Source organism: Salvelinus namaycush, unplaced genomic scaffold (genome assembly GCF_016432855.1).
Source record: "Salvelinus namaycush isolate Seneca unplaced genomic scaffold, SaNama_1.0 Scaffold21, whole genome shotgun sequence".
Classification (NCBI taxonomy): Eukaryota; Metazoa; Chordata; class Actinopteri; order Salmoniformes; family Salmonidae; genus Salvelinus; species Salvelinus namaycush.
Genome location: NW_024058897.1, coordinates 612450 through 635124, shown reverse-complemented (window position 1 = coordinate 635124; position 22675 = coordinate 612450). Strand labels below are relative to the sequence as shown.

Sequence of the window (22675 nt, the reverse complement as noted above, 5' to 3'; positions counted from 1 at the left end):
ACCCTCATGCCTCTGACCCTCATGCCTCTGATTCTGACAGACTACCATTAGAGGGACCTAACCCTGACCTGGGACATACACTCACAAAGAAAGGGCTATGTGTTTGTATGAGTCTGTGTTAGTGTACGTGCATGTGTGTTTGTGTGTACGTGCATGTGTGTATGGGCAAAAGCCTTGCTGGCACGCAAGGCAAGGTGTTGAGAGTGAAAGTAAGGTAGGTATATGTTACTCAACATTGCAATCAGGGCAGCGGTTCACAGGGGCAGTGAACAGATTAGAACTGAGATAAGGACAGGAGGAGAGATGGAGAGAGGATGGATATAGAGGAGAGATACCCACCGTACACACTAAGAGAGGATAGATATAGAGGAGAGATACCCTCAGTACACACTAAGAGAGGAGAGATGGAGAGAGGATGGATATAGAGGAGAGATACCCACAGTACACACTAAGAGAGGAGAGATGGAGAGAGGATGGATATAGAGGAGAGATACCCACAGTACACACTAAGAGAGGAGAGATGGAGAGAGGATGGATAAAGAGGAGAGATACCCACAGTACACACTAAGAGAGGAGAGATGGAGAGAGGATGGATAAAGAGGAGAGATACCCACAGTACACACTAAGAGAGGAGAGATGGAGAGAGGATGGATATAGAGGAGAGATGCACACACTAAGAGAGGAGAGATGGAGAGAGGATGGATATAGAGGAGAGATGGAGAGAGGATATGTATAGCAGAAGGAGGGGAAATGGAGAAAAGGAGGAGAAAGAATAAAAGAAGAGATGAGAAGAGGAGAGGACAGGAGAGGAGAGAGTGGCAGGAGGGAAAGAGGGATGGAGAGGCGTTGGATTTCTGCTAGATAGGGCAGCTGCAAATTCCAAATGTGGCTACATTGTAAAAATTCATGAAAACAAAAAAAAAGGCCTTAGGAGTTTGGTTAAGGTTGGATCAAGGTTAGAGTTAGGGTTCAAGTCAGATTCATGAGGAAAAACACTGACCAGCGATAGAGAGTGAAATCTCAAGGGTACGGAGGTCCAACCAAACTCTTAACAGAGACGCAGCCTACTGGTTTATGACAAGTGTCTGCTATCATTTAAAATGTGTCATTTTGGCACATACTTTGCCTCCATAGTAACAGGCACACCTACACAATTGCACATACACACCCACATGTTTCTCTGAAATGCCCACAGAATGCCTGTTCTGGTAGTACCATATCCTGTTTTTTTTGAGACCCTATGACTAAGCAGAAAGCCTTAAACAACACACACACACACACACACACACACACACACACACACACACACACACACACACACACACACACACACACACACACACACACACACACACACACACACACACACACACACACACACACACACACACACACACACACACACACACACACGTTTCTTGGAAACGTCTCAGTTCTGGTAAAACAGCAGTAGAGGGTGTGGTCACTAGTTTGAGGCACCGTTAAAGCTGACTGAAGAGTTGGATCTGAGATCATTATTTGTCTTCACCTCCAACTAACCAGAGTTACATTCAGAACTGGAGCTGATGAACTACAGAACAGCTTTTCTAAGAACATCCAGGAAAAAGAGAAGGAAAACGGTAAGAACGTTTATTCACAAATGTATTTACAAATATTTCTAAGTTAAAATGTGAACATATTTCTAGCAGCAACACCATAAAGATTTAATAGCAATGCCATGGAAACAATACATTTTAAATGGACTTTTACTCAGAAATGCAAAAACACAACTTTTACTGTTGAACGGCAAAGAAATGATGAGACAACTTGTCGTTCCCATGTCTGTCCTTACTGAGATTAAATGACTAGACCACAAAATGGCGTAATGATACAACTTCACTCTATCACTGATTAAAAAAATATATATTCTCATCATAAATTACACACAAGGTCCAAGTGAAACACTTTTAACCCGACCCCTCTGAGTACGTGCCACACTGGGCACCTGGGGAGCAGTTGTTGTGGGGGGGGTTAACTGCCTTGCTTCACCTTGTCGGCTCGGGGATTAGGACTACACTCTTAGAAAAAAGGCTTTCATAAGATTTTTTCGGTTTTCGCTTCAGCAGAACCAATTTTGGTTCCAGATAGAACCCTTTTGGGTTCCATACAGAACCATATGTGGAAAGGGTTCCACCTGGAACCAAAAGGGTTCTACATGAAACCTAAAATAGTTATTCAAAGGGTTCTCCTATGGGGACAGCCGAAGAACCATTTAAGGTTCTAGATAGCACCTTTTTTTTCTAAGAGTATCAACCTTCAGGTTACCGGCCCTACACTCTAACCACTAGGCTTCCTGCCGCCCCAACACTCTAACCACTAGTCTACCTGCCGCCCCAACACTCTAACCACTAGGCCACCTGCCGCCCCAACACTCTAACCACTAGGCCACCTGCCGCCCCAACACTCTAACCACTAGGCCACCTGCCGCCCCAACACTCTAACCACTAGGCCTCCTGCCGCCCCAACACTCTAACCACTAGGCCTCCTGCCGCCCCAACACTCTAACCACTAGGCCTCCTGCCGCCCCAACATTCTAACCACTAGGCCTCCTGCCGCCCCAACATTCTAACCACTAGGCCTCCTGCCGCCCCAACACTCTAACCACTAGGCCACCTGCCGCCCCAACACTCTAACCACTAGGCCACCTGCCGCCCCAACACTCTAACCATTAGGCCTCCTGCCGCCCAAACACTCTAACCACTAGGCCTCCTGCCGCCCCAACATTCTAACCACTAGGCCTCCTGCCGCCCCAACACTCTAACCACTAGGCCTCCTGCCGCCCCAACACTCTAACCACTAGGCCACCTGCCGCCCCAACACTCTAACCACTAGGCCTCCTGCCGCCCCAACACTCTAACCACTAGGCCTCCTGCCGCCCCAACACTCTAACCACTAGGCCTCCTGCCGCCCCAACACTCTAACCACTAGGCCTCCTGCCGCCCCAACACTCTAACCACTAGGCTTCCTGCCGCCCCAACACTCTAACCACTAGGCCTCCTGCCGCCCCAACATTCTAACCACTAGGCTTCCTGCCGCCCCAACATTCTAACCACTAGGCCTCCTGCCGACCCAACACTCTAACCACTAGGCCTCCTGCCGCCCCAACACTCTAACCACTAGGCCTCCTGCCGCCCCAACACTCTAACCACTAGAGGCCTCCTGCCGCCCCAACACTCTAACCACTAGGCCTCCTGCCGCCCCAACACTCTAACCACTAGGCCTCCTGCCGCCCCAACACTCTAACCACTAGGCCTCCTGCCGCCCCAACACTCTAACCACTAGGCCTCCTGCCGCCCCAACATTCTAACCACTAGGCCTCCTGCCGCCCCAACACTCTAACCACTAGGCCTCCTGCCGCCCCAACACTCTAACCACTAGGCCTCCTGCCGCCCCAACACTCTAACCACTAGGCCTCCTGCCGCCCCAACACTCTAACCACTAGGCCTCCTGCCGCCCCAACACTCTAACCACTAGGCCTCCTGCCGCCCCAACACTCTAACCACTAGGCCTCCTGCCGCCCCAACATTCTAACCACTAGGCCACCTGCCGCCCCAACACTCTAACCACTAGGCCTCCTGCCGCCCCAACACTCTAACCACTAGGCCTCCTGCCGCCCCAACACTCTAACCACTAGGCCTCCTGCCGCCCCAACACTCTAACCACTAGGCCTCCTGCCGCCCCAACATTCTAACCACTAGGCTTCCTGCCGCCCCAACACTCTAACCACTAGGCCTCCTGCCGCCCCAACATTCTAACCACTAGGCCACCTGCCGCCCCAACACTCTAACCATTAGGCCTCCTGCCGCCCCAACACTCTAACCACTAGGCCTCCTGCCGCCCCAACACTCTACCCACTAGGCCTCCTGCCGCCCCAACATTCTAACCACTAGGCCTCCTGCCGCCCCAACACTCTAACCACTAGGCCTCCTGCCGCCCCAACACTCTAACCACTAGGCCTCCTGCCGCCCCAACACTCTAACCACTAGGCCACCTGCCGCCCCAACACTCTAACCACTAGGCCTCCTGCCGCCCCAACACTCTAAACACTAGGCCTCCTGCCGCCCCAACACTCTAACCACTAGGCCTCCTGCCGCCCCAACACTCTAACCACTAGGCCTCCTGCCGCCCCAACATTCTAACCACTAGGCCTCCTGCCGGCCCAACACTCTAACCACTAGGCCTCCTACCACCCCAACACTCTAACCACTAGGCCTCCTGCCGCCCCAACATTCTAACCACTAGGCCTCCTGCCGCCCCAACACTCTAACCACTAGGCCTCCTGCCGCCCCAACACTCTACCCACTAGGCCTCCTGCCGCCCCAACACTCTAACCACTAGGCCTCCTTCCGCCCCAACACTCTAACCACTAGGCCTCCTGCCGCCCCAACACTCTAACCACTAGGCCTCCTGCCGCCCCAACATTCTAACCACTAGGCCTCCTGCCGCCCCAACACTCTAACCACTAGGCCTCCTGCCGCCCCAACACTCTAACCACTAGGCCTCCTGCCGCCCCAACACTCTAACCACTAGGCCTTCTGCCGCCCCAACACTCTAACCACTAGTCCACCTGCCGCCCAAACACTCTACCCACTAGGCCACCTGCCGCCCCAACACTCTAACCACTAGGCCACCTGCCGCCCCAACACTCTAACCATTAGGCCTCCTGCCGCCCCAACACTCTAACCACTAGGCCTCCTGCCGCCCCAACACTCTACCCACTAGGCCTCCTGCCGCCCCAACATTCTAACCACTAGGCCTCCTGCCGCCCCAACACTCTAACCACTAGGCCTCCTGCCGCCCCAACACTCTAACCACTAGGCCTCCTGCCGCCCCAACACTCTAACCACTAGGCCACCTGCCGCCCCAACACTCTAACCACTAGGCCTCCTGCCGCCCCAACACTCTAACCACTAGGCCTCCTGCCGCCCCAACACTCTAACCACTAGGCCTCCTGCCGCCCCAACACTCTAACCACTAGGCCTCCTGCCGCCCCAACATTCTAACCACTAGGCCTCTTGCCGCCCCAACGCTCTAACCACTAGGCCTCCTGCCGCCCCAACACTCTAACCACTAGGCCTCCTGCCGCCCCAACATTCTAACCACTAGGCCTCCTGCCGCCCCAACACTCTAACCACTAGGCCTCCTGCCGCCCCAACACTCTAACCACTAGGCCTCCTGCCGCCCCAACACTCTAACCACTAGGCCTCCTTCCGCCCCAACACTCTAACCACTAGGCCTCCTGCCGCCCCAACACTCTAACCACTAGGCCTCCTGCCGCCCCAACATTCTAACCACTAGGCCTCCTGCCGCCCCAACACTCTAACCACTAGGCCTCCTGCCGCCCCAACACTCTAACCACTAGGCCTCTTGACGTCCTGTAGTTGTTATATTAAAACAAGGGAAGCAAGGTCTCAGTGCTAGAGTCAAACAATGTTTACTGAAAGGCAGCTGTTGCAGTTCCAGCTGTTGCAGGTATTCAATGGGTTTATGGGCATTTACAAATGTATTGAAAAAGGCCTTTAAAAAAAAAGACTAAAATACCATTAATGTTCCCTATGACACACAAATACACCATTTGTAAAACATTTGATGAGCTGGATGTGCGTGTCTGAAAGCAAAATAACTGCATGTAAAAGCAACTACTAATGCAGACACTCTACAGTCTAAGTGTTGTTTGATAATCCACTCTGTTTGTGTTGAACATTCCACCTAAATCTATATACATTTAACAATTTTCACCACATTTGACCTTTTGACCTGTTGAAAATGGTGTTAGAAATCCAAAATGACCTTGTATCACAGCAAACATGTTTTATCAAGCATTGATGAAAGTCTGTAATAAGCAAAAATAAATCCCAGCACTTTTTCCAGGTTGACTGGTCTACTATAAGATTACTAAGGGATTAAGTTTCAATTTGATCTGTCCTCATGGTACCAGTAGAGAATGATGAGGGAGACAGCTGTCCTCATGGTATCAGTAGAGAATGATGAGGAAGACAACTGTCCTCATGGTACCAGTAGAGAGAGATGAGGGAGATAGCTGTCCTCATGGTACCAGTAGAGATGAGGGAGACAGCTGTCCTCATGGTACCAGTAGAGAATGATGAGGGAGACAACTGTCCTCATGGTACCAGTAGAGAATGATGAGGGAGACAACTGTCCTCATGGTACCAGTAGAGAGAGATGAGGGAGACAGCTGTCCTCATGGTACGAGTAGAGATGAGGGAGACAGCTGTCCTCATGGTACCAGTAGAGAGATGAGGGAGACAACTGTCCTCATGGTACCAGTAGAGAGAGATGAGGGAGACAACTGTCCTCATAGTACCAGTAGAGAGAGATGAGGGAGACAACTGTCCTCATGATACCAGTAGAGAATGATGAGGGAGACAGCTGTCCTCATGATACCAGTAGAGAATGATGAGGGAGACAGCTGTCCTCATGGTACCAGTAGAGAGATGAGGGAGACAGCTGTCCTCATGGTACCAGTAGAGAGATGAGGGAGGCAGCTGTTCTCATGGTACCAGTAGAGAGATGAGGGAGACAGCTGTCCTCATGGTACCAGTAGAGAATGATGAGGGAGACAACTGTCCTCATGGTACCAGTAGAGAGATGAGGGAGGCAGCTATCCTCATGGTACCAGTAGAGAGATGAGGGAGACAGCTGTCCTCATGGTACCAGTAGAGAATGATGAGGGAGACAGCTGTCCTCATGGTACCAGTAGAGAATGATGAGGGAGACAGCTGTCCTCATGGTACCAGTAGAGAATGATGAGAGAGACAGCTGTCCTCATGGTACCAGTAGAGAATGATGAGGGAGACAGCTGTCCTCATAGTACCATTAGAGAATGATGAGGGAGACAACTGTCCTCATGGTACCAGTAGAGAGAGATGAGGGAGACAACTGTCCTCATGGTACCAGTAGAGAGATGAGGGAGACAGCTGTCCTCATGGTACCAGTAGAGAGATGAGGGAGACAACTGTTCTCATGGTACCAGTAGAGAGATGAGGGAGACAACTGTCCTCATGGTACCAGTAGAGAGATGAGGGAGTCAGCTGTCCTCATGATACCAGTAGAGAATGATGAGGGAGACAGCTGTCCTCATGGTACCAGTAGAGAGATGAGGGAGACAGCTGTTCTCATGGTACCAGTAGAGAGATGAGGGAGACAGCTGTCCTCATGGTACCAGTAGAGAGATGAGGGAGACAGCTGTCCTCATGGTACCAGTAGAGAGATGAGGGAGACAGCTGTTCTCATGGTACCAGTAGAGAGATGAGGGAGACAGCTGTTCTCATGGTACCAGTAGAGAGATGAGGGAGACAGCTGTCCTCATGGTACCAGTAGAGAATGATGAGGGAGACAACTGTCCTCATGGTACCAGTAGAGAGATGAGGGAGGCAGCTATCCTCATGGTACCAGTAGAGAGATGAGGGAGACAGCTGTCCTCATGGTACCAGTAGAGAATGATGAGGGAGACAGCTGTCCTCATGGTACCAGTAGAGAATGATGAGAGAGACAGCTGTCCTCATGGTACCAGTAGAGAGATGAGGGAGACAACTGTTCTCATGGTACCAGTAGAGAGAGATGAGGGAGACAACTGTCCTCATGGTACCAGTAGAGAGATGAGGGAGACAGCTGTTCTCATGGTACCAGTAGAGAGATGAGGGAGGCAGCTGTCCTCATGGTACCAGTAGAGAATGATGAGGGAGACAACTGTCCTCATGGTACCAGTAGAGAGATGAGGGAGGCAGCTATCCTCATGGTACCAGTAGAGAGATGAGGGAGACAGCTGTCCTCATGGTACCAGTAGAGAATGATGAGGGAGACAGCTGTCCTCATGGTACCAGTAGAGAATGATGAGGGAGACAGCTGTCCTCATGGTACCAGTAGAGAATGATGAGAGAGACAGCTGTCCTCATGGTACCAGTAGAGAGATGAGGGAGACAACTGTGCTCATGGTACCAGTAGAGAGAGATGAGGGAGACAACTGTCCTCATGGTACCAGTAGAGAGATGAGGGAGACAGCTGTCCTCATGGTACCAGTAGAGAGATGAGGGAGACAACTGTTCTCATGGTACCAGTAGAGAGATGAGGGAGACAACTGTCCTCATGGTACCAGTAGAGAGAGATGAGGGAGACAGCTGTCCTCATGGTACCAGTAGAGAATGATGAGGGAGACAACTGTCCTCATGGTACCAGTAGAGAGATGAGGGAGGCAGCTATCCTCATGGTACCAGTAGAGAGATGAGGGAGACAGCTGTCCTCATGGTACCAGTAGAGAGATGAGGGAGACAGCTGTTCTCATGGTACCAGTAGAGAGATGAGGGAGACAGCTGTCCTCATGGTACCAGTAGAGAATGATGAGGGAGACAACTGTCCTCATGGTACCAGTAGAGAGATGAGGGAGGCAGCTATCCTCATGGTACCAGTAGAGAGATGAGGGAGACAGCTGTCCTCATGGTACCAGTAGAGAATGATGAGGGAGACAGCTGTCCTCATGGTACCAGTAGAGAATGATGAGGGAGACAGCTGTCCTCGTGGTACCAGTAGAGAATGATGAGAGAGACAGCTGTCCTCATGGTACCAGTAGAGAGATGAGGGAGACAACTGTTCTCATGGTACCAGTAGAGAGAGATGAGGGAGACAACTGTCCTCATGGTACCAGTAGAGAGATGAGGGAGACAGCTGTCCTCATGGTACCAGTAGAGAGATGAGGGAGACAACTGTTCTCATGGTACCAGTAGAGAGATGAGGGAGACAACTGTCCTCATGGTACCAGTAGAGAGATGAGGGAGTCAGCTGTCCTCATGATACCAGTAGAGAATGATGAGGGAGACAGCTGTCCTCATGGTACCAGTAGAGAGATGAGGGAGACAGCTGTCCTCATGGTACCAGTAGAGAGATGAGGGAGACAGCTGTCCTCATGGTACCAGTAGAGAGATGAGGGAGACAGCTGTCCTCATGGTACCAGTAGAGAGATGAGGGAGACAGCTGTTCTCATGGTACCAGTAGAGAGATGAGGGAGACAGCTGTTCTCATGGTACCAGTAGAGAGATGAGGGAGACAGCTGTCCTCATGGTACCAGTAGAGAATGATGAGGGAGACAACTGTCCTCATTGTACCAGTAGAGAGATGAGGGAGGCAGCTATCATCATGGTACCAGTAGAGAGATGAGGGAGACAGCTGTCCTCATGGTACCAGTAGAGAATGATGAGGGAGACAGCTGTCCTCATGGTACCAGTAGAGAATGATGAGAGAGACAGCTGTCCTCATGGTACCAGTAGAGAGATGAGGGAGACAACTGTTCTCATGGTACCAGTAGAGAGAGATGAGGGAGACAACTGTCCTCATGGTACCAGTAGAGAGATGAGGGAGACAGCTGTTCTCATGGTACCAGTAGAGAGATGAGGGAGGCAGCTGTCCTCATGGTACCAGTAGAGAATGATGAGGGAGACAACTGTCCTCATGGTACCAGTAGAGAGATGAGGGAGGCAGCTATCCTCATGGTACCAGTAGAGAGATGAGGGAGACAGCTGTCCTCATGGTACCAGTAGAGAATGATGAGGGAGACAGCTGTCCTCATGGTACCAGTAGAGAATGATGAGGGAGACAGCTGTCCTCATGGTACCAGTAGAGAATGATGAGAGAGACAGCTGTCCTCACGGTACCAGTAGAGAGATGAGGGAGACAACTGTTCTCATGGTACCAGTAGAGAGAGATGAGGGAGACAACTGTCCTCATGGTACCAGTAGAGAGATGAGGGAGACAACTGTTCTCATGGTACCAGTAGAGAGAGATGAGGGAGACAACTGTCCTCATGGTACCAGTAGAGAGATGAGGGAGACAGCTGTCCTCATGGTACCAGTAGAGAGATGAGGGAGACAACTGTTCTCATGGTACCAGTAGAGAGATGAGGGAGACAACTGTCCTCATGGTACCAGTAGAGAGAGATGAGGGAGACAGCTGTCCTCATGGTACCAGTAGAGAATGATGAGGGAGACAACTGTCCTCATGGTACCAGTAGAGAGATGAGGGAGGCAGCTATCCTCATGGTACCAGTAGAGAGATGAGGGAGACAGCTGTCCTCATGGTACCAGTAGAGAATGATGAGGGAGACAGCTGTCCTCATGGTACCAGTAGAGAATGATGAGAGAGACAGCTGTCCTCATGGTACCAGTAGAGAGATGAGGGAGACAACTGTTCTCATGGTACCAGTAGAGAGAGATGAGGGAGACAACTGTCCTCATGGTACCAGTAGAGAGATGAGGGAGACAGCTGTTCTCATGGTACCAGTAGAGAGATGAGGGAGACAGCTGTCCTCATGGTACCAGTAGAGAATGATGAGGGAGACAACTGTCCTCATGGTACCAGTAGAGAGATGAGGGAGGCAGCTATCCTCATGGTACCAGTAGAGAGATGAGGGAGACAGCTGTCCTCATGGTACCAGTAGAGAATGATGAGAGAGACAGCTGTCCTCATGGTACCAGTAGAGAGATGAGGGAGACAACTGTTCTCATGGTACCAGTAGAGAGAGATGAGGGAGACAACTGTCCTCATGGTACCAGTAGAGAGATGAGGGAGACAGCTGTTCTCATGGTACCAGTAGAGAGATGAGGGAGGCAGCTGTCCTCATGGTACCAGTAGAGAATGATGAGGGAGACAACTGTCCTCATGGTACCAGTAGAGAGATGAGGGAGGCAGCTATCCTCATGGTACCAGTAGAGAGATGAGGGAGACAGCTGTCCTCATGGTACCAGTAGAGAATGATGAGGGAGACAGCTGTCCTCATGGTACCAGTAGAGAATGATGAGGGAGACAGCTGTCCTCATGGTACCAGTAGAGAATGATGAGAGAGACAGCTGTCCTCATGGTACCAGTAGAGAGATGAGGGAGACAACTGTCCTCATGGTACCAGTAGAGAGATGAGGGAGACAGCTGTCCTCATGGTACCAGTAGAGAGATGAGGGAGACAACTGTTCTCATGGTACCAGTAGAGAGATGAGGGAGACAACTGTCCTCATGGTACCAGTAGAGAGAGATGAGGGAGACAGCTGTCCTCATGGTACCAGTAGAGAATGATGAGGGAGACAACTGTCCTCATGGTACCAGTAGAGAGATGAGGGAGGCAGCTATCCTCATGGTACCAGTAGAGAGATGAGGGAGACAGCTGTCCTCATGGTACCAGTAGAGAATGATGAGGGAGACAGCTGTCCTCATGGTACCAGTAGAGAATGATGAGAGAGACAGCTGTCCTCATGGTACCAGTAGAGAGATGAGGGAGACAACTGTTCTCATGGTACCAGTAGAGAGAGATGAGGGAGACAACTGTCCTCATGGTACCAGTAGAGAGATGAGGGAGACAGCTGTTCTCATGGTACCAGTAGAGAGATGAGGGAGACAGCTGTCCTCATGGTACCAGTAGAGAATGATGAGGGAGACAACTGTCCTCATGGTACCAGTAGAGAGATGAGGGAGGCAGCTATCCTCATGGTACCAGTAGAGAGATGAGGGAGACAGCTGTCCTCATGGTACCAGTAGAGAATGATGAGGGAGACAGCTGTCCTCATGGTACCAGTAGAGAATGATGAGGGAGACAGCTGTCCTCGTGGTACCAGTAGAGAATGATGAGAGAGACAGCTGTCCTCATGGTACCAGTAGAGAGATGAGGGAGACAACTGTTCTCATGGTACCAGTAGAGAGAGATGAGGGAGACAACTGTCCTCATGGTACCAGTAGAGAGATGAGGGAGACAGCTGTCCTCATGGTACCAGTAGAGAGATGAGGGAGACAACTGTTCTCATGGTACCAGTAGAGAGATGAGGGAGACAACTGTCCTCATGGTACCAGTAGAGAGATGAGGGAGTCAGCTGTCCTAATGATACCAGTAGAGAATGATGAGGGAGACAGCTGTCCTCATGGTACCAGTAGAGAGATGAGGGAGACAGCTGTTATCATGGTACCAGTAGAGAGATGAGGGAGACAGCTGTCCTCATGGTACCAGTAGAGAGATGAGGGAGACAGCTGTCCTCATGGTACCAGTAGAGAGATGAGGGAGACAGCTGTTCTCATGGTACCAGTAGAGAGATGAGGGAGACAGCTGTTCTCATGGTACCAGTAGAGAGATGAGGGAGACAGCTGTCCTCATGGTACCAGTAGAGAATGATGAGGGAGACAACTGTCCTCATGGTACCAGTAGAGAGATGAGGGAGGCAGCTATCATCATGGTACCAGTAGAGAGATGAGGGAGACAGCTGTCCTCATGGTACCAGTAGAGAATGATGAGGGAGACAGCTGTCCTCATGGTACCAGTAGAGAATGATGAGAGAGACAGCTGTCCTCATGGTACCAGTAGAGAGATGAGGGAGACAACTGTTCTCATGGTACCAGTAGAGAGAGATGAGGGAGACAACTGTCCTCATGGTACCAGTAGAGAGATGAGGGAGACAGCTGTTCTCATGGTACCAGTAGAGAGATGAGGGAGGCAGCTGTCCTCATGGTACCAGTAGAGAATGATGAGGGAGACAACTGTCCTCATGGTACCAGTAGAGAGATGAGGGAGGCAGCTATCCTCATGGTACCAGTAGAGAGATGAGGGAGACAGCTGTCCTCATGGTACCAGTAGAGAATGATGAGGGAGACAGCTGTCCTCATGGTACCAGTAGAGAATGATGAGAGAGACAGCTGTCCTCATGGTACCAGTAGAGAGATGAGGGAGACAACTGTTCTCATGGTACCAGTAGAGAGAGATGAGGGAGACAACTGTCCTCATGGTACCAGTAGAGAGATGAGGGAGACAGCTGTTCTCATGGTACCAGTAGAGAGATGAGGGAGACAGCTGTCCTCATGGTACCAGTAGAGAATGATGAGGGAGACAACTGTCCTCATGGTACCAGTAGAGAGATGAGGGAGGCAGCTATCCTCATGGTACCAGTAGAGAGATGAGGGAGACAGCTGTCCTCATGGTACCAGTAGAGAATGATGAGGGAGACAGCTGTCCTCATGGTACCAGTAGAGAATGATGAGGGAGACAGCTGTCCTCGTGGTACCAGTAGAGAATGATGAGAGAGACAGCTGTCCTCATGGTACCAGTAGAGAGATGAGGGAGACAACTGTTCTCATGGTACCAGTAGAGAGAGATGAGGGAGACAACTGTCCTCATGGTACCAGTAGAGAGATGAGGGAGACAGCTGTCCTCATGGTACCAGTAGAGAGATGTGGGAGACAACTGTTCTCATGGTACCAGTAGAGAGATGAGGGAGACAACTGTCCTCATGGTACCAGTAGAGAGATGAGGGAGTCAGCTGTCCTCATGATACCAGTAGAGAATGATGAGGGAGACAGCTGTCCTCATGGTACCAGTAGAGAGATGAGGGAGACAGCTGTCATCATGGTACCAGTAGAGAGATGAGGGAGGCAGCTGTTCTCATGGTACCAGTAGAGAGATGAGGGAGACAGCTGTCCTCATGGTACCAGTAGAGAATGATGAGGGAGACAACTGTCCTCATGGTACCAGTAGAGAGATGAGGGAGGCAGCTATCCTCATGGTACCAGTAGAGAGATGAGGGAGACAGCTGTCCTCATGGTACCAGTAGAGAATGATGAGGGAGACAGCTGTCCTCATGGTACCAGTAGAGAATGATGAGGGAGACAACTGTCCTCATGGTACCAGTAGAGAGATGAGGGAGACAGCTGTCATCATGGTACCAGTAGAGAGATGAGGGAGGCAGCTGTTCTCATGGTACCAGTAGAGAGATGAGAGAGACAGCTGTCCTCATGGTACCAGTAGAGAATGATGAGGGAGACAGCTGTCCTCATAGTACCATTAGAGAATGATGAGGGAGACAGCTGTCCTCATAGTACCAGTAGAGAATGATGAGGGAGACAGCTGTTCTCATGGTACCAGTAGAGAATGATGAGGGAGACAGCTGTCCTCATGGTACCAGTAGAGAGATGAGGGAGACAGCTGTCCTCATAGTGCCAGTAGAGAATGATGAGGGAGACAGCTGTCCTCATAGTACCAGTAGAGAGATGAGGGAGACAGCTGTCCTCATGATACCAGTAGAGAATGATGAGGGAGACAGCTGTCCTCATGATACCAGTAGAGAATGATGAGGGAGACAGCTGTCCTCATGGTACCAGTAGAGAGATGAGGGAGACAGCTGTCCTCGTGGTACCAGTAGAGAGAGATCATTTTTACATGTTCTTTTTATATTTGTAAATCGACCAATGAAATCAAACCACAACCATCCATGATTATAGACACCTGTGTGTGTCCTTTCAAACTATATAAACTATTATAAACTGGGTGGTTCGAGCCCTGAATGCTGATTGGTGGTATATCAGACCATATAACATGGGTATGATTCCAAAAATATTTGTACTGTACTAATTACATTGGTAACCAGTTTATAATAGGCGCGTTGTGCCGAAGAACAGCCCTTAGACGTGGTATATTGGCCATATACCACACCCCCTCACGCCTTGTTGCTTAAGTGACCCGCAGTGTTTGTCATTATACCCTGATGAAGACAGCTTGTCTGTCCAAACGTTGGTTATTCGTTGGTTATTACATTATTGCATCTGAGCTCCTAGAGTGTGCTGCTCTCCTGTGCCAACTTTCCATCTCATTGTCTCTCATTGTCTTTGGCTTGATAGAAAGCAATAGAGTTGGATAGAGCACAAACAGTTCTGGGACCAGGCTATGCAACTACAGTATGTAGTGATCAATGGAGTTGGAAAGAATATCAACAGATCTGGGACCAGACTAGGCAACTACAAAGTTACATTTGAAAATGTTGTTTAATTTGTTATTTCATTTTTAACATTTTGTTTAACCAGAAGGAGACGTCAGCGTTGTGTAATAGTGAAACCCAATCAAATCGGAGGGCCTGTTGTCCGGACCTCTGGCAGTCTCTATGGGGGTACGACAAGGTTCAATTCCCGGGCCGACTCTCTTCTCTGTATACATCAACGATGCCGCTCTTGCTGCGGGTGATTCCCTGATCCATCTCTACGCAGACGACACCATTCTGTATACATCTGGCCCTTCTTTGAACACTGTGTTAACCAACCTCCAAACGAGCTTTAATGCCATACAACACTCCTTCCGTGGCCTCAAACTGCTCTAAAACGCTAATGAAACCAAATGCATGCTTTTCAACTGTTCGCTGCCCGCACCCGCCCGCCTGACCAGCATCACTACTCTGGATGGTTCTGACCTAGAATATGTGGACAACTACAAATACCTAGGTGTCTGGTTAGACTGTAAACTCTCCTTCCAGACTCATATCAAACATCTCCAATCCAAAATCAAATCTAGAATTGGCTTTCTATTTCGCAACAAAGCCAACTGACTAAAACTGACTATCCTACTGATCCTCGACTTCAGCGATGTCATCTACAAAATAGCTTCCAATACTTACAATACAATACTTAGCAAATTGGATGTAGTCTATCACAGTGCCATCCGTTTTGTTACCAAAGCCCCTTATACCACCCACCACTGCGACCTGTATGCTCTAGTCGGCTGGCCCTCGCTACATATTCGTAGCCAGACCCACTGGCTCCAGGTCATCTGTAAGTGATGACCTTGCTAGGTAAAGCTCCGCCTTATCTCAGCTCACTGGTCACGATAACAACACCCACCCGAAGCACGCGCTCCAGCAGGTATATCTCACTGGTCATCTCCAAAGCCAAAACCTCCTTTGGCCTCCTTTCCTTCCAGTTCTCTGCTGCCAGTGACTGGAGCGAATTGCAAAAATCGCTGAGGCTGGAGACTTACATTTCCCTCACTAACTTTAGACATCAGCTATCTGAGAAGCTAACCGATCGCTGCAGCTGTACATAGTCCATCTGTAAATAGCACACCCAATCTACCTACCTCATCCCCATATTGTTTTATTTACTTTGCTGCTCTTTTGCACACCAGTATCACTACTTACACACCTTCATCTGCTCATCATCATCTGCTCATCTACCACTCCAGTGTTAATATGCTAAAATGTAATTACTCTGCTACTATGGCCTATTTATTGCCTTACCTCCTCATGCCATTTTCACACACTGTATATAGACTTTTTCTCTATTGTGTTATTGACTGTACGCTTGTTTATTCCATGTGTAACTCTGTGTTGTTGTTTGTGTCGCACTGCCTTGCTTTATCTTGGCCAGGTTGCAGTTGTAAATGAGAACTTGTTCTCAACTGGCCTACCTGGTTAAATAAAGGTGAAATATATATTTTTAAACAAATCAGAATTCAGCCTCTGCCTGTCCTGAGGTGAATGATTTCTCTCGTTGGCTAGAAATGACTAGTTACTAAACTTAGACTATAAGGTGCAACACATAGCATCACCTCTCACAGTCACAACAGGGGACAACAATTAACAGATCGTTGCAACCACACTAAAGTTGACTTCAGTATTCAATATTCCCGAAGAAGTTAACTACCTTAGTAATTAGTTCTGTCATTTCTTGATATCTTCTTTTGATTACTTGTGTATTGGCATTGTATTTTGGTGGCCTTCTACTGCACTGTTGGAGCCAGTAACATAATTTTTTTTGTACAATTACATTGTTAGGGAATGTACTTCGTTTTACAACAGTTATACCACATAGCATTACTCAATTATAGTTACTATTATTGCATTTTGGGGGGATTACTCTTTTTTTATAGGTATAAAATCTGATCTCCCGGGTGGCGCAGTGGTCTAGGGCACTGCATCGCAGTGCTAGCTGCGCCACCAGAGTCTCTGGGTTCGCGCCCATGCTCTTTCGCAGCCGGCCGCAACCGGGAGATCCGTGGGGCGATGCACAATTGGCATAGCGTCGTCCGGGTTAGGGAGGGTTTGGCCGGTAGGGAGGGTTTAGCCGGTAGGGATATCCTTGTCTCAGTATGTAAAAAATAAAAAAATAAAAAAATATAAAAATATAAAAAAAATAAGAAATGTAATAAAATGTATGCACTCTACTGTAAGTCGCTCTGGATAAGAGCGTCTGCTCTTGGCCGGTCGGGATATCCTTGTCACAGTATGTAAAAATGTAATAAAATGTATGCACTCTACTGTAAGTCGCTCTGGATAAGAGCGTCTGCTAAATGACTAAAATGTAAATGTGAAATAAGAAAAGGTATCTCATTCCACGCAGGGCTGAGTGTCTACAGCAGGGCAGTTCAACCCTCTTCCTGGAGATCTACTGTCCTGTAGGTTTTCAGTCCAACCCTCTTCCTGGAGATCTACTGTCCTGTAGGTTTTCAGTTCAACCCTCTTCCTGGAGATCTACTGTCCTGTAGGTTTTCAGTCCAACCCTCTTCCTGTAGATCTACTGTCCTGTAGGTTTTCAGTCCAACCCTCTTCCTGTAGATCTACTGTCCTGTAGGTTTTCAGTCCAACCCTCTTCCTGGAGATCTACTGTCCTGTAGGTTTTCAGTCCAACCCTCTTCCTGTAGATCTACTGTCCTGTAGGTTTTCAGTCCAACCCTCTTCCTGGAGATCTACTGTCCTGTAGGTTTTCAGTCCAACCCTCTTCCTGGAGATCTACTGTCCTGTAGGTTTTCAGTCCAACCCTCTTCCTGTAGATATACTGTCCTGTAGGTTTTCAGTCCAACCCTCTTCCTGGAGATCTACTGTCCTGTTGGTTTTCAGTCCAACCCTCTTCCTGGAGATCTACTGTCCTGTAGGTTTTCAGTCCAACCCTCTTCCTGGAGATCTACTGTTCTGTAGGTTTTCAGCCCAACCCTCTTCCTGGAGATCTACTGTCCTGTTGGTTTTCAGTCCAACCCTCTTCCTGGAGATCTACTGTCCTGTAGGTTTTCAGTCCAACCCTCTTCCTGGAGGTCTACTGTCCTGTCGGTTTTCAGTCCAACCCTCTTCCTGGAGGTCTACTGTCCTGTAGGTTTTCAGTCCAACCCTCTTCCTGGAGATCTACTGTCCTGTAGGTTTTCAGTCCAACCCTCTTCCTGGAGATCTACTGTCCTGTTGGTTTTCAGTCCAACCCTCTTCCTGGAGATCTACTGTCCTGTAGGTTTTCAGTCCAACCCTCTTCCTGGAGATCTACTGTTCTGTAGGTTTTCAGCCCAACCCTCTTCCTGGAGATCTACTGTCCTGTAGGTTTTCAGTCCAACCCTCTTCCTGGAGATCTACTGTCCTGTAGGTTTTCAGTCCAACCCTCTTCCTGGAGATCTACTGTCCTGTAGGTTTTCAGTCCAACCCTCTTCCTGGAGATCTACTGTCCTGTCGGTTTTCAGTCCAACCCTCTTCCTGGAGGTCTACTGTCCTGTAGGTTTTCAGTCCAACCCTCTTCCTGGAGATCTACTGTCCTGTCGGTTTTCAGTCCAACCCTCTTCCTGGAGGTCTACTGTCCTGTAGGTTTTCAGTCCAACCCTCTTCCTGGAGATCTACTGTTCTGTAGGTTTTCAGTCCAGCCCTAATTGACCACACCTGGTTCTACTAATTAGCTGCTCAACAAGACCTTAACTAGCTGAATCAGATATGCTAAATTAGGGTTGGACTGAAAACCTACAGGACAGTAGATCTCCAGGAAGAGGGCTGGGCTGCCCTGGTCTACAGGTTTTCCATCTTCCCTTGTACTTGATTGATTAATTAAGGTCACTAATTAGTAAGGAACTGTCCCCACCTGGTTGTCTAGGTCTTAATTGAAAGGACAAAACAAAAACCTGCAGACATTAGGCCCTCCATGAGTTTTACGCCCCTGGTTAACATTGTTTGAAAGTGAAATAGCTGAGAAGAAATTCTAATTTCGTTTGTGGACGTTGTTATTTTTAGTGAGATCATCATCTAATTCCATGTTTTGATTGGCCACTGTAACAGATATGGGACGAAGAAGAGGAGGGACTCTGAAGATTCTGTTCCTGTTGACACTCTGTCTGCAGGCCTTCACTGGCCAATGCCAAGGTACACACACACACACACACACACACACACACACACACACACACACACACACACACACACACACACACACACACACACACACACACACACACACACACACACACACACACACACACACACACACACACACATACACACATACACACACCAGGGCCATGCAGGGGGCAGGTGCTCAAAATGAAAAAAAAGGGCGAAATCTAGAAAATACCACATGCCTCTGTAGAGTAAACTTTAACATTTTTAAATAGGCCTATTGATGTATGCAACACACTTATCATTACAAACTAGTTCAGTGCCTCCTAAAGACATGATTGACATGGGGAAAAGAAGGTGGGTTATCAGCTGATCATTGACGTTGATGATTGATGTTCATCTGCTGGTTAGCTTTATTTATTTTACTGATTGTAATTTATCTTAGTTTTTTCTTACCCTCTCTACTCCTATCAGCCAATCAGACTGTCGTATTTTCTTCCTCTCTCTCTCTGCTCCTATCAGCCAATCAGACTGTAGTATTTTCTTCCCCTCTCTCTCTCTCTCTCTGCTCATATCAGCCAATCAGACTGTAGTATTTTCTTCCTCTCTCTCTCTCTCTCTGCTCCTATCAGCCAATCAGACTGAATATGGATGATGTAGGCTAAATCAAGTATTATCAAGTGTTAAATAAATGTTGAGGTCTCTCAAGCTGGGCGTCTCCTTACAGGTCAGACTGGGAAACAGGCGCAACCAGCGGACGGGGTGGGGGGTGGTGAACTTGACGACAACTTGCGAGCAGTGGGTTCTGAACAAGTATAACAATATTATGGTGTAAATTATACCACCACCCAAAAGGGTGATTTAGAGACTGGAAGGACAAAGGGGCATGTGCTCTGCACGGTTAGAATCTGACACACACATTTCATTAGGTTTTCATCAAGACAATCACTATCAACTCAAGCACTTCTTGTCTGTTTTCACAGATGCAGGCCATCCCTCTGAACTGAGGATTGTTCTGGTGGGGAAGACTGGATCAGGGAAGAGTTCAACAGGAAACACCATCCTGGGGAGAAAGGTGTTTAGAGAAGACCTCTCCCCTAAGTCTGTCACTGATCACTGTGAGAAACAGAGAGGAGTGGTGGATGGGAGGAAGATTGATGTCATCGACACCCCGGGGCTCTATGACACAACAATGTCTAAAGAAGAGATGAAAAGTGAAATAGAAAAGGCCATCTACATGTCAGTTCCAGGACCCCACGCCTTCCTGCTGGTGATCAGACTGGGGAGGTTCACAGAGGAGGAGAGGAACACTGTGAAGTGGATCCAGGAGAACTTTGGAGAAGAAGCCTCAAAGTACACCATCATTCTGTTCACCGGTGGAGACCAGCTGGAGGACAAATCAATGGTGGACTTTCTAAGTGAGAGTGAGGAGCTTATGAAACTAGTCAAGGTCTTTAAGGGAAGAAATCATGTCTTCAATAATAAAAAGAAGAATGACAACACTCAGGTCACAGAGCTGCTGAAGAAGATAGATGAGATGGTGATGAAGAATGGAGGACAACACTACACCAATGAGATGTACCAGGAGGTCCAGAGGAAGATCAAAGAAGAGGAGGAGAGGAAGAAACAGGAGGAGAAGGAGAGAGAGGAGGAGGCGAAGAAGAAACAGGAGGCGGAGATCAGAAAATGGGCAGAGAAGGCAAGAGAGGAGGAGAGGAAGAGACAGGAGGAGAAGCAGAAACAGGAGGAGGAGATCAGAAAACGGTTAGAGAAGATGAGAGAGGAGGAGAGGACGAGACAGGAGGAGGAGAAGAGAAAGGAGGAGAAGAAGAAACATGAAGAGGAGATCAGAAGACAGGTAGCGGAGGCGAGAGAGGAGGAGAGGACGAGACATCAGAGGACGAGGAAGTCATCGTCGAATGGCTTTTTGGGATTGTTAGCAACTGTTTTCACAGCGGTGGTAGCAGGACCATTAGCAATTCCAGTTGGAGCTGCTGTATTTGCAAATGAAGTAGCTGAACATTTAGACGATTCTGATTAAATGAGAAAGAGGAGGCAGTGTGAAGTACCACTCTCTTCCTCATCTTCTCTGTGTTCTCCCTCTGTCCTCCCTCCCTGGTCTGTGTTCTCCCTCTATCCTCCCTCCTTGGTCTGTGTTCTCCCTCTACCCTCCCTCCCTGGTCTGTGTTCTCCCTCTATCCTCCATCCCTGGTCTGTGTTCTCCCTCTACCCTCCCTCCCTGGTCTGTGTTCTCCCTCTATCCTCCCTCCCTGGTCTGTGTTCTCCCTCTATCCTCCCTCCCTGGTCTGTGTACTCCCTCTACCCTCCCTCCCTGGTCTGTGTTCCCCCTCTACCCTCCCTCCCTGGTCTGTGTTCCCCCTCTACCCTCCCTCCATGGTCTGTGTTCTCCCTCTACCCTCCCTCCCTGGTCTGTGTTCCCCCTCTACCCTCCCTCCATGGTCTGTGTTCTCCCTCTACCCTCCCTCCCTGGTCTGTGTTCCCCCTCTACCCTCCCTCCCTGGTCTGTGTTCTCCCTCTATCCTCCCCCCTGGTCTGTGTTCAACCCTCTGTCCTCCCTCCCTGGTCTGTGTTCTCCCTCTGTCCTCCCTCCCTGGTCTGTGTTCTCCCTCTGTCCTCCCTCCCTGGTCTGTGTTCTCCCTCTATCCTCCCCCCTGGTCTATGTTCTCTCTCTACCCTCCCTCCCTGGTCTGTGTACTCCCTCTACCCTCCCTCCCTGGTCTGTGTACTCCCTCTAACCTCCCTCCCTGGTCTGTGTACTCCCTCTACCCCCCTCTTCTCTTCCTCACTGGTCTGTGTACTCCCTCTACCCTCCCTCCCTGGTCTGTGTACTCCCTCTACCCCCCTCTTCTCTTCCTCACTGGTCTGTGTACTCCCTCTACCCTCCCTCCCTGGTCTGTGTACTCCCTCTACCCCCCTCTTCTCTTCCTCACTGGTCTGTGTTCTCTCTATACCCTCCCTCCCTGGTCTGTTCTCTCTCTACCCTCCACCCCTGGTCTGTGTTCTCCCTTTATCCTCCCTCCCTGGTCTGTGTTCTCCCTCTACCCTCCCTCCCTGGTCTGTGTACTCCCTCTACCCTCCCTCCCTGGTCTGTGTACTCCCTCTGTCCTCCCTCCCTGGTCTGTGTACTCCCTCTACCCCCCCCCCCTGGTCTGTGTACTCCCTCTACCAATCCCTCCCTGGTCTGTGTTGTCCCTATACCCTCCCTCCCTGGTCTGTGTTCTCCCTCTACCAATCCCTCCCTGATCTGTGTTCTCCCTCTACCTTCCCTCCCTGGTCTGTGTTCTCCCTCTACCCTCCCTCTACCCCCCCCCCCCCCCTCCCTGGTCTGTGTTCTCCCTCTACCCTCCCTCTATCCTCCCTCCCTGGTCTGTGTTCTTCCTCTATCCTCCCTCCCTGGTCTGTGTACTCCCTCTACCCCCCCCCCCCCTCCCTCCCTGGTCTGTGTTCTCCCTCTGTCCTCCCTCCCTGGTCTGTGTTCTCTCTCTACCCTCCCTCCCTGGTCTGTGTTCTCCCTCTACCCCCCCCCCCCCCCTCCCTCCCTGGTCTGTGTTCTCCCTCTACCATCCCTCCCTGGTCTGTGTTCTCCCTCTACCCCCCCCCCCCCCCCTCCCTGGTCTGTGTTCTCCCTCTACTCTCCCTCCCTGGTCTGTGTTCTCCCTCTACCCTCCCTCTACCCACCCTCCCTGGTCTGTGTTCTCCCTCTACCCTCCCTCTCTTGTCTGTATTCTCTCTCTACC

The 22675-nt window shown here is 49.7% G+C and overlaps 1 protein-coding gene across 1 annotated transcript; it reads left to right on the top strand.

The window, feature by feature from the left end:
• Window positions 1–1533: 1533 nt before the first annotated feature.
• Window positions 1534–21074, top strand: LOC120038207 (GTPase IMAP family member 4-like). Its single transcript, XM_038984066.1, has 3 exons — window positions 1534–1619; window positions 18861–18944; window positions 19901–21074. Exons 2-3 carry the CDS (start codon window positions 18863–18865, stop codon window positions 20956–20958), a joined length of 1140 nt encoding a protein of 379 aa, XP_038839994.1. The 5' UTR covers window positions 1534–1619; window positions 18861–18862; the 3' UTR covers window positions 20959–21074.
• The last annotated feature ends 1601 nt before the right edge of the window (window positions 21075–22675 follow it).

What these genes read in the sequence shown, in the direction of transcription:
- LOC120038207 (XM_038984066.1), top strand. Translation starts at nt 18,863, where the DNA reads ATGGGACGAAGAAGAGGAGGGACTCTGAAGATTCTGTTCCTGTTGACA. An exon ending in CTTCACTGGCCAATGCCAAG is followed by an intron (nt 18,945 to 19,900) that starts GTACACACACAC and finishes CTGTTTTCACAG; the next exon opens with ATGCAGGCCATCCCTCTGAA.